Source organism: Pituophis catenifer, unplaced genomic scaffold, assembly GCF_029215685.1.
Source record: "Pituophis catenifer annectens isolate HBS135680 unplaced genomic scaffold, rPitCat1.0.hap2 SCAF_1, whole genome shotgun sequence".
Taxonomy (NCBI): domain Eukaryota; kingdom Metazoa; phylum Chordata; class Lepidosauria; order Squamata; family Colubridae; genus Pituophis; species Pituophis catenifer.
Window position 1 is genome coordinate 196,101,240 of NW_027256881.1, and position 12,675 is coordinate 196,113,914.

The window sequence follows — 12,675 nt, forward strand, 5'->3', positions numbered from 1 at the left end:
CTAAAACTGTCCATTGTGAACAATCTAGAAATAATACAGTTTCAACTATCTGCTGAAGAATAGGGTGGTCTATGCTCTTCTGAAGCTATTCTTTTTCCTTTGTAAAACTGTCATGGTAGACATTTTCATAATGTTCCTCTAGGCAGGTTCTTCTACATTGGAGTAGATTTTTCAGTTAGAATGAGTTGAGTGGGATCCCGTATGCTCCATTATTTTCAAGGGACTTCCAGTGGAGCTAATGGAAGATCATATAACAGAAATTTTCACTGATTCCTCCTCCATTCTCTGCTGTGAAAAGTTTCTCTAGCTGAACTGAAAATACTGTTGATCAAGGGAAGCAACCCTAAAGTTGTAGGGAGTGGGAAGAATGTATGCAAATTATTGCCTCAAGCCCCACCCCCATCCACCCCAAGCAGACAGCCTCTCTTGAATCTCAATCCCCCCTACAAATGAAAAGATTCTGGTGAACAAAACTGGATTCCTATCTCAGAATTCCCAATAATTGGCTGAAAGGAACAAGTAGAAAGAGTTCAATGGTTGTTGTTTTTTTTCTCTATCTCTAGGTAAATGAGTTTTAGTTCTCAATCTGAATGTTCTTATTTTATTGGGATTTGGACTAAAGTTACCAGCAGAGGTGTTTTCCCAAAATGTTTTCTAGTCAGGGTTTGAGACAGTACTGAATAAACAGGAACTTGAATAACGTTTAAGCTAGTACCATTTTACATCATTGTTTGCTCTCATGTAGAAGATGGCCTGATTATAGGAAGGAAGCTGAAACATATGTTCATTTCTCTTTCTTTCTTTCTTTCTTTCTTTCTTTCTTTCTTTCTTTCTTTCTTTCTTTCTTTTTCTTTCTTTCTCTCTCTCTCTCTCTCTCCCCCTCTCTCTCCACCTCTACCCCTACCCCTACCCCTCTCTCCATAAATCTAGGAATTGAAGCAATAAATCATGCAACTGCTCAGAAATTATTAAAGAATCTAGTTCTTATTTCATAATCAGATAACTTTAAAGTTATCTGATTATGTTCTATATTGCTTGTATAGCAGAACTCAGTAATGAACCTATGATCCCTTACAGAATTGAAGTGAAGCCGGGGGAATAAACTCCAGTAACAATTTATTGGTTTTATTTTGTGCATCTCTTTCCAAAGCAGTATAAGATGAGCCTAACAAACATACAGGAAAAATATAATCTACAAGATCATAATTAAAATATAGAGTAATTAAAATCTATCATAAAAGATAGAACTCTGCAATTCTTCAAATTCAATTCCAAAATGATTCTTTAGACCATGTGAAAACACAGCAACATTTTAAATATTGCTTTAAACAAGCCAAGTCTTTTCCCAGAATCTATGTGATGCTGGAAAAAGATGCAATCACTTCAAAAAGTTGCAAACAATTGCTGTGTTTCTACTCCTGCATATTTTTTTGGAACTAAATCTTCAGTCCTGCAGAGTCTTTCAAACAGATTGGTCTCAAGCATATTTAGTTACTGTCTGTGGTTCATCATTTTTTTATTCATCGATTTATAGATCTATATTCACCCTTATGTACTTTCCCAAATTCAAGGCCAACAGCTTAATCATTACACCAAATTCACTTTCATTCCTTGAGTTTTGCCAAGAAATACAAATAGCCATCAGTGGAAATGCACTAAAAAGGGAGTCACATACACCAGTCTCATAAAACCTGCTTTGTTCATTAAGCGGGTGAACTGAACTTTCCTGAAACAAGTTAGTCTTACATAAAATATATTAAGGGATTTATCACCATGACCAAATCTGATATACCGTATTTTTCGGAGTATAAGACACACCTTTCCCCCCCCCCAAAAGAGGGTGAAAATCTGGGTCTTATACTCCGAATGTAGCCCTGCCCAGCTTCTCAAATGGAGGTTTCAGAGGCTGAAAAAAGCATCAGAAACGAAGATTCAGAAAAGAAGCCCCCAGACAGAGCTTCAGGAAAAAAAAGCCCCCAAAGAGGGCTTCAGAGGCTTTTTTTCTAAAGCTCTGTTTCAGAGGCTTTCAGAAGCAGGAAAAAGTTTTTTCTGAAACAGAGTTTCAGAAGTTTCAGAGGCAGAAAGAAAAGCAAAAAAAAAAAAAAAGCAAGACACAGAGCTCACAATCAAGGAATCTGTTGCTAAAATTCACCTCTGGGAACAGCTGATTGGGGGTATTCCGGGAGGCTGATCTACCTGCCAATCAGCTTTTTTCTTATTTTCCTCCCCAAAAACTAAGGTGCGTCTTATACTCTGAAAAATACAGTACTCAGGAATGGATAGAGCTTACATGGTACTCTTCTCTTTACAGACATTTTTCTTATCACCACTAAAACTTAAATATTCAGATTTAAGGCTTATTCCAGGAATAATCCAAACAGCAAATCTGAGCCTTCAAAATTAATTCACGTTAAGAGTTTTGCTTTAGCTTAAACTCTGAAAACTCTGGATTAAGTTTTCAACATCCATCTATGTAGAATTTTAATCACAGATCAGTGTATATTGAATGTATCCCAGGTTTCCTGGTGCAAATGTCTCAGCTGAGGTCTATCTATCTTGATAGATTTTATCTCAAATTGCCCATCACCAAACAATCAGAAATAGTAAAATTGGCATCATTGGGACTTTATTATTCAAGTAATGATGTAACCAAACACAAAATTTCAAGCTCTATAAGCAAACATGCCAAAATACATTCTTGCAGTTCAGAATTCCAGAACAGGCAATCTTAATATAACAACCACAATTGGGACCAACAATTGTGGTTGCTAAGCAAGGCAATTGCTAAGTGAAGCCATGGCTGCTTGCCTTTGCTTTACTGATCTATAAAAGAAATAAATGCCAAGATTTGTCACCAACTTGCTTTTTCATCACTGTCGTAACTGCATGGTTGCTAAACAAGATAGTTGCTAAACAAGGGTTTACCTGTAAAAAGGTGTACCTGTAATGCTAAAGTTGTATTATAAAGATAAACTGATCGTGTAAGCAAAGTGAACTGCAAGCTGTCTGTCTGTCTGTCTGTCTGTCTGTCTGTCTGTCTCTGTCTGTCTGTCTGTCTGTCTATCTACCTACCTGCCTGCCTGCCTGCCTGTCTGTCTGTCTGTCTGTCTGTCTGTCTGTCTGTCTGTCTATCTATCTATCTATCTATCTATCTGTCTATCTATCTATCTATCTATCTATCTATCTTTGGGATGTAGGCCCATCTTATGGCATGTGGGCATTATGCTGTAGTTCCAGAAAGCACAACAACAACATCCCACAACCCTGATCAGTATCACAATGTGAAAACAAAATTATCTTTCTTACAAAGTCCAGTTAAATGTTATGTCTGTAATGGAGAATTACAATTTAACATCAGCATCATTTAACATCATTTAATATCAAGACTTTTAATCAAAACCTTAACCATAGCTTGAAATTATTTTAACATTCTGGCTCCTAAACTGACATTAAATCACAGTTCTTCACTTTAGATATATCAACTATTTCCAATTTTATAAAGTCACAGATAAGCTCTGAGAAAGGGAGGCAGAAACAATAGAATGAGTTATCATTTCGAATTTCAACTTATTGACATCTCTACGAAATTAGGCAAGTTCTGCACACTGAGGATTTTTGTTTTTGTACCAAAGTGCCTACACAGGAAAAGCTCTGTGTGAGTCTGACAGAACAAGTTTTGTACCTTGCTGCATTGTGATTACATTTTTACCACAAAATGAACAGAAAGAGGAGTCATGTTACAATGAAGAAGTATCTTGTGAAGATTTTAAGGACAAATTAATTCTGCTTCAGAAGGAAATAAACAAAAGGAAATATTCATTTATTTACCTGAGGACCCTTTCCAGGTTTTAAATGGTAGCCAAAAACAAGCTCCAGATTCAGCACTTTCACCTCACTGGCCTCATTTTCACTGGCAGGATCCTGCCACAAGAAAGAACAATTAGTCATTCTGGTTCACCTCAAATGTCCATTGTTGTTTTAAATTCAAGACAATGCTATCATTTGAGTTGAATATTTCACCATTTTGCACATGATTGAAGCAGTCTGGCTCAATTTAAATCCTGAGCGTAAGAAACAATGTTGTGTTATTCAGGCTTTAAAAGCAAGCCTGTAAAACTCTAAGGGAGGTGTCAGATATTCCCTGTGCAGTAGGGCCAAAAGTGATCAGGAATCCCAACAGGGAAATCCAGAATTGTGCACCTGGAAGGCAATCTCATGCATTAAATCTTGATCTTCCCCTTTTCTCGTAGGGAATTTTTTTGTTTGCCTCCCATAAAAAAATCTTAAGAAGTTGAGAAGTTCTACAAAACATTATATACTGCATCTGCATATCAGTGGGTAACAGTTGAACCAAATTGTCAAAACCTGGAACTATAAGCTAGCAATGCAAGTTTCCCTCACCTGATTCAAGCAATTCCTCCCTACAGCCAGTACATCATAATTCATAAAATATTGCAATTGACTCCAAACTTCCAGTCATATGGCAAGAAAAAGGGAGACCTATTGCATGATTTTACTTTTCTATCATGCAACAATAGTGGGTCATCAAATTAATTCACAATACTGGGTTTGGTTGTGTGTGTGTGTGTGTTTTGTTTTTCTTTTTCTTTAAAGAACTGCTTATTCAGCAAGGCAAATTACATGGCTCACAATCAATGCTAAACTGGAATGGATGGGTTCACATACTGCCTTCAGCCAGAATCAAATTGATTGTACTATGGCTTGGTGTTCTCTAAGAACCTAGCAAACATCTGGAAGAAATTGTAGGTGATAGAGATCCCTGCAGAATTCTGGGCATGAATGCTGATTGTTTAATTGGTAAATGATACAGCGTTGTTAAAAGTTATATGAAAATTTAATAATAAATTTCTGTAATATGGTTTTGAGTCCCAGTCTAGATCGATGGGCCTGGCACTCTCTGACCCAGCTGGATCAATTGTCCACTTTTCTGCCAGTATTGATATTTTCTTTCTAATGAAACAAGAGCATAGAATGATTTAGAGTTCTCTAATACCTACAACTAAATGCAGACTCTTCTCAAGATAGTTAAGCCCGGATAGTCTTTTACATTTGGCTGACAGTATTAGCAAATATTAGTATAAATTTTTCCCATGCATTTCCCATTTAATCAAAATAGAATACACAAGGACACACCCTACTTACCTTAATAAGGGGTGGAAAATGAAACATATTGAAGAAATCCTGACATAGCTTCTCAATGGCAGTCTAAGAAGGAAAGAACATAGAAAGTTAAATACAGGACTTGGCTGCAAACAATTTCTCATGTAGAAATCTCATAAAATATTCAACTTTTTTGAGGGGGGACAAGAAAGCACTTTCTGGACAGTCTTTTCCTAGAGGAGGGGTACTCAAACTATGGCTTGCGGGCCGGATACGACTCACCAAAGCCATTAATCCAATCCACGCGGGGCCACGAGGATGCCCCGCCCACATTGCCCCACCTATCTGCTGACCCCCACCTACCTTCTGGAGGCCGAGGAGACCAAAAACGGGACACACAGAGGCCTCAGGAGGCCAAAAACGGGCCCATTTTTGGCCACCCCAGCCTCCAGAGAGAGGGAGGGAGGGAGAGAGGGACACCCACACCCACACAAACAGAAGTTCCCCCCCTCCCCCAAGGCAGCCACATCCCTTTACTAACCTGCTTTCCACCCCCAGAAGCATAACAAATTAAAGTTTAATTTGTGTGTATTGTTTAATGGACTGCTAAATTGGCCACGCCCACCCAGTCACCTGACCACCTAGCCACACCCACCCAGCAGGTCCTCCCCCCCAACAGTGTGAGAGACCGTGAATTGGCCCCCTGTTTAAAAAGTTTGTGGACCCCTGTCCTAGAGCACCATTTTATTCTTTCTGTTGCTCAGCAATCTTACTTGCTGGTGTTGGAGAGCAGATACATGATCAGCCTTAAGTGGTGGGTGAAGTTTTGCAGTGGTGACAGAAATGCAGACTAGCTGTTAGAGCCAAGCATCCAAACCTGGTTGGGTCTTATCAAGATGCAAATATCTTAGAAATGGCCAGACTGGACTAGAGTAGTACCAATTCTGAGTGAAAGCAGTTTTACAGGCAGACTATAAAATGGCAAATCTCCTGGTTAAATAAGATGGATGATGCTGAGGACAGGCATTATCTGTTAAGCTATGGTCTTGCTGCACGGTGTCTACAGAAATTTAATAGAAGTAGTTTTATAACACTGCCCAAAGTGATTGGCATTTGAACTCTGATTCACCAACACTTTGCTTCCCCTCAGATTTTAAAACGTGATCAAGGTTACAATTTTGCATGTATTTGCAATTCTGTGATGACAAGTTGCACATGTGTTGTGCAAAATAATACAAGAAAAAGACATGGTTATATTTATTAATGGTCATAAATACATGCTTGAAATCTCAGCATCTCATGAAATATTTTTGTATGTAGTCATTTTTATTTTAGTAAATCTGGAATTATATTTGTCACAGATTGTCAGCTTTAGACTTTAATACTAGAAACAAGCTGTCTTTTTCATAGCTTGATGATCACCCCAAGTTTGCAATTTAGGTACCTTCAAATGAATGATGTGTCCTTTGGAAACAATTCCCATGTCCTTCAAATCATCTTCTTCCAGAAGAAGTAAACGTTTTCCTGTGATGTGATGCTCTTTAAACAAGCTAGCATATATACTCATATCGCCAGATGAATCACCTTAAGATCATAAGACATTGTTCAGAAATCTGGACATAGAAAGATCAAGTTTTGTGAGCTGCATTTCTCTTTCAAGGGGCTTTGGGTTCTACTAGCACCGATGATATTACCCAATTTGGTTAAAGAAACATCTCCAAGAAAACAACCAAGCTTAGAGAGCATCAAGGAACACACACACCCCATTTCAACTCTGACCTACAAATATTCTCCTTTACTGATTTGGGGTCTTGCTGCAGCCTAAGAAAGACTCCATTCTCTGTGATCAAGTGATTTATATCTCCAACATGAGAACAGCAAGAAGCAAGCCTTGTTCTGTACCAGCCATCAGTAATCTTTCAAATTTTTAGAAAATGATAAACACCCATCATTTAGAACACTAGTATAAATGAGCCGTGATGGCGCAGTGGTTAGAATGCAGTACTGCCAGCAATTTGGCAGTTCAATTCTCACCGGCTCAAGGTTGACTCAGCCTTCCTTCCTTCCGAGGTCAGTAAAATGAGGACCCAAATTGTTGGGGGCAATATGCTGACTCTGTAGACTCTGAAGCGGTATATAAGTGGTATATATATATATATATATATACACGCTATTGTTATTGCTATAAAATTTTATTCTTGCCTTAATTTGGTGCCCCTGCTTTGCCAACGTGCTGTTTCAACAAAATCCCACTAAATGAACAATGTTTTCCTTCCTGACTCAGAGAAGCAGAAGTCATTTTACACACAGTTTCCATTGCAACCTTTGCTTCTCTAAAAGTTTACGTTGAAAATATTAACTGAAATTTTTATTGGCTTCCTCTATTACATGCTGTCAACTCAAGGAGGATGTAAATTGAGTAATATCTATCAGAGAAAGATATCTTAGTATTCCTATATTCCGGTTGAGGGGTTTGTTCTCTTCACTTTACTGAAAAAGTTAGGTAAATTTCTTTGAATCTTAAGACAACTTAAGACAACTCAAAGGGTTTTTATATGCTTTTCCTAGTTGTATTAGAGCTTTTAACCTTGCTTAGTCTATCACCACAATACATTTATTCATTCAGCTTTTGTGAACTAGACATATGTAGAGTCTTACCTTTTCTAACGAGCTGTTGCATCCAAAAATACTGTGAAAAAAGGACATTGATTTTATGATCTGAGGCATGAAAAGCTTTGTATGGAACACCTAATCAGAAAACATGTTGAGAGGAAAAAAACGTGGTTCTAAAAGCTGTTTAAATGAATAGTGATTGTGTAAAAAAACACAATAACATACTTTAATCTTACATCTGAGATTAAAAATTTGCAACCAGGGCCAAATCCAGCTCCTCTCATCAGTTGCCAATTCAAAGGAAGATGTAGACTGATGGTGACTAAAGCAGAAAGATGAATTGGCAATCTAACATGAGAGATGGATCAGATCTTGCCCTTGAGTCCACATTGTGTCTCCAAAATGATCCTTGAGTAAAGGTAGTTGTTGGCCAAGACAACTACCACTTACACTCTCCATAGAATATCCCCATTTTAATATGCTTGAGGTTTGCAGCCCTCATTACCATTTATTTAATAAAAACATCAAGAAACTTTCTAGGAGTTATAATGTAAGGAAGAAATTACCAAACGTATATTTCCTCTTTGAAATATATATGTATGTTTTGCACAGTCATGTGTAATTTAAGAGTAATGTTTCCTGTGCAAAGATGTCCCACTGTTGTATATGAAGCGTATGTTTAAACTTGCATTAAGATATTAATGGTAGGCCTGAAGACAAAATAATCCCACTGTGTAGGACCATAAATATAAGAAAAACTAAAATGCTAATTTCTAAATTATTACCGATGCACATATTACTAAGATCCTTAGTTAGATTGCACAGGATATTTTAGATTCAGTGGTGGGATTCAGCCAGTTCGCACCACTTCGGGAGAACCGGTTGTTAACATTCTGAGCAGTTTGCCAAACTGGCTGTTGGAAGAAATCATTAGGGCAGAGAACCGGTTGTTAAATTACTTGAATCCCACCACTGTTTAGATTAATGTAATTTGCTGTATATGAGGCTGCCCTGATTCAGAAGCTTCAGCCAACACCAAATGCTGCAGCCTATGTTGATGGGGAAGAATAACTTTACTAGAGTAACACCATTTCTATCGGAGTTGCAGTGGCTGCCTGTAGTCTTCCAGATCTAATCCAAAGTGCTGGTTATGGCCTACTTCATGGCTTGGATCTTTGTTAACTTCAGGACTACCTGTTCTAGCAAAACTCTTCCTATATACAATATTCCAGGTGGGAGGCCAGCATGCAGATCACCCCCTTCAGAATATAATGTGGACATGACAGGTCTCCTTGATTGTAGTCCCATCACTGCAGAACACCCTGTCCCTAAGTTCAAGTTGGCTCCTTCCAGTTTTCATTATGGGAATGGGTTACAGCTATGCCATTGCAAAGAATTTTGATGCAGGGCATGTCACCTAACCCGAAGGGGTTCAATTGTCCATAGTTGAAATGATATTTATTATTTTAATTTGTACCTTGCAGGGTCCTTGGTACTCTCCGTGCTTGGTTATTTTATTGCAGGTGTTTCATTACCAAACTAGGTAACCTCGTCAGTGCTAATAGGGAATGGGGTTTGCTCTTATTTTATATGCTACTGACTTGCCCTGTCAATGTTGGTGGCAGTGGCCTTGATGGTTCCTTGATTGGGCTATTTACTGTTAGCTTATTTGTCTGAATTGGTAAACAGCTGACAGTAAACAACAGACCAATCAAGGAACCTACAAGACTAGTCCCTTGTAGCACTGATGATGTTACCTATCTTGGTATTAAAACATCTGCAAAAACAAAACCAAGCTCAGAGAACACCAAGGACCCCACAGTTCACCTCAGAATTTGTACTTTATTCTATACATTGTAAGCCACCTAGAGTCTACAGATGGCATATAAGTTTTACATAATAAGTAATATCAATTAAATTAGATAGGATTTTGCATCCCAACATCTCTTTTCCAGTGATGCTATGCAAACACTTTTTCTGGGCCACCTTCTTTTCTTCTAAGACTCCCTTTACATTGTTTTCTCCCTGCCAGTATTCTGAACTTCCACGTATCTAGTAGACTTGGACATCTATCATTGTGAACATTTAAAGAAAAAAAAGTTCACAGTCCATTCCTCATTGTTCATTTTAAGATTAAATTGCAGGAAAGAAGGTGCCACAGGCAAATGTTGCACAAAACAGAAGTAAAGTTTTAGCCCAAGGATCGAGAGATTGTGGTCAGACGTGGTTACACTGCAACTCCTGTTACTCATAGCCAACACTCTTGATAAGAAATAAACAGACTTGTAGTGCATCAGTAATAGGGGAGGGACAGATTTCCCACCATGGCTTAGGCCTTTGCTTAATGAAAGATGTCTTAGCTAGATGGAAAAATATTGATTTAATTAATAAAGGCTGCTTACCACGTCTTCTTCAGTCCATGCACCAATATCAAATGATGGCAGCAACTGTGTAAGAAATATGCATTTAAAAGTGCAGTTTCTTTTTCTTTTTTTATCTCTATTTCTTCATCTTCTCTTAATATACGGTTTTTATTTAGCAGGTTCTTTGCAAATTTTGAAGACTGAACTGATACGTTCCCGCTAAAAAGATGACATGTCCCCTTTTTTGAAACAAAACCCTTCTCCATTGAGCCAAGTTATTTATATTCTGACTCATTTTGGGTGATTTATGGTATTAACAAGGCCACCGTTTTGTTTGTTTTATTTTTTTACATTTATTTGCCAGATCAGAACTTTAATGGATGCTACTCTGTGTGCATAAGAACCTCAAAGTGGAGTAAACCAAATTATCGTAAGTTAGCTTTTAATTAATATGTCAAGTTCTAATTTGAACTTTAAACTTAGACAAATTCTAATTTAGGTTTGCAAAACTTAGTATTGAGGAGGCTGTTTGAGATTCGCTTTTCAATTTTGTGTGAGTTATGTAAATTGTAATGAATGGTTAGTTGATTGCCTGTTAAATATCCTGCAATGATGGAGAACGTCATTCAAAAGAAATGAACACTTAAGACTTGAGACTCAGTTCTGAAAACTACCGCACACTAGTGATAAGGTGGGGAACAGAAAGAATGTGTCACTGAGTTATTAATTTGTTTTTATTTATTAAATGTTTACACTGCCCATCTCACCTAAGTTTAAGTCTGGATAGTTTACAACAACAGATTGTTAAATAAGCTGAGACTGAATCAATAGAGAAAAAAAGTTGGCTTTTACTGATTTTACTGGTTTCCTGGTTGTGAACTAATCCATGGTAAATGTAATACAGGTAGTCCTTGACTTACAACAGTTCATTTAGTGACCATTCAAAGTTACAATGGCACTCAAAAAAGTGACTTATGACAATTTTTCACGGTTACAACCTTTGCAGCAATCCCATGATCACGTGATCAAAATTCAGATGCTTGGCAACTGATTCATACTTATGACCGTTGCAGCGTCCCGGGGTCATGTGATCACCTTTTGCAACCTTCTGACAAGCAAAGTCAATGGGGAAGCCAGATTCACTTAACAACCAGGTTACTAACTTATCAACTGCAGTGATTCATTTAACAACTGTGGCAAGAAAGGTTGTAAAAAGAAGCAAAACTCACTTAACAAATTCTCACTTAACAATAGAAATTTTGGGCTCAGTTGTGTTTGTAAGTCGAGGACTACCTGTGTAAGTGCCAAGACATTATAGTTCTGTGTGGTATACAAATTTGCCCATAGATTATGTATCCTGGAGTGAATTCATTTGATAGGAAACCAGCACCACCTCAGGGTGTAGGGGAAACAGTCTGCAGAAGTACAGAAACAAACTTGAGAGGGGATGGACTAAACTCAAATTAGTCAATTAATACTTAATATATTCAACAAAATGATGAAGAAAAGCAGGAAACCATGGGATGGCAATACAACAGGTTATTCTGAAAAAAGCCATGAATTACTACTGCTTATTAGCTTGAGTAAAATGGACTTACTACTAACATGGTGATTTCTTCATTGTTAGTGAGTTTGGTATTTAAAAGTATAATCAGTAAGGTATACAAAGATTTAAAAATTGGGGAAAAGGCCCAAAATTATCCAAATCATTTTCATAGTCAGGTTAGAATCAAGTGGTGACTTTAACACCTCCAGTATCTTAACCACTGTATCATATGGCTTGTACATCATGGAAAATTTCATTGGAGAATATGTATACATTTGTAAGTTCCAAGTTGAAGTTTAAACTTCCTTAAAGTTTCTAGAAGACCTTGCCTGCAAATTCTCTTCACTCAGAATAATCACTTTAGAAAGGAGGTGAGGTCCCCAAACACTTCTGTAGGCTGACATAGCTTCTATATTATAGCCTTCCTCAGCCTCGTGTGTAAAAAAAATCTATAACATGTTTAGAAGATGTGCTGACTTTCAATCTGAAATGCAGCAGACAGTTGCCTGTAACAAATAGTAGGCCCAATCATGATTTGTATGCCTTTCCATATCAATTATGCACAGTAGTTGATTGCTTAGAGCAATGTAGAGTGGTTACAAAAATACATTGCCCACTCTATATATTTCTTATAAATTCAATGTTATTACTACAGAGTATTCAGAGTATTCATGTTGCAGAACTACAATTCCTGGCATCCTTCACTATTGGCCATACAGGGCAGGGGTGGGTTCTAAATTTTTTTACTACCGGTTCTGTGGGCATGGCTTATTTTGTGGGTGTGGCTTGGAGGTCATGTGACTAGATGGGCGTGGCTAGCTGGTCAGAGTCATTTCTGGAAGGTCCTCGCACTTACGACCAGTCCTTGCACTTATGATCCGACTCATTTGTTTGCTTTTAACACTAATCAGCTGTAGGACGGCCCTTTGAAGCCCCGCGGCAAGAGTTTAAACAGTTTTTTTCCCTGTAGTCCTCAGCTGGGACTCAGGAGGCAGCAATAGATTGTGGGTGGGACCAAATAAAAGGTAAGAA

General features: G+C 37.8%; 1 protein-coding gene across 1 annotated transcript in view; it reads right to left on the reverse strand.

The window, feature by feature from the left end:
* Positions 1-12,675, reverse strand: part of MAP3K20 (mitogen-activated protein kinase kinase kinase 20) — a 105,624-nt gene that overhangs the window by 15,280 nt on the left and 77,669 nt on the right. The window contains exons 13-17 of the mRNA XM_070935717.1: positions 10,137-10,181; positions 7,780-7,810; positions 6,566-6,705; positions 5,164-5,226; positions 3,829-3,921 (exon numbers count right to left, since the gene is read on the reverse strand). Of these exons, the coding sequence (XP_070791818.1) occupies positions 3,829-3,921; positions 5,164-5,226; positions 6,566-6,705; positions 7,780-7,810; positions 10,137-10,181 (372 nt within the window). The remainder of the gene's footprint in view (positions 1-3,828; positions 3,922-5,163; positions 5,227-6,565; positions 6,706-7,779; positions 7,811-10,136; positions 10,182-12,675) is intronic.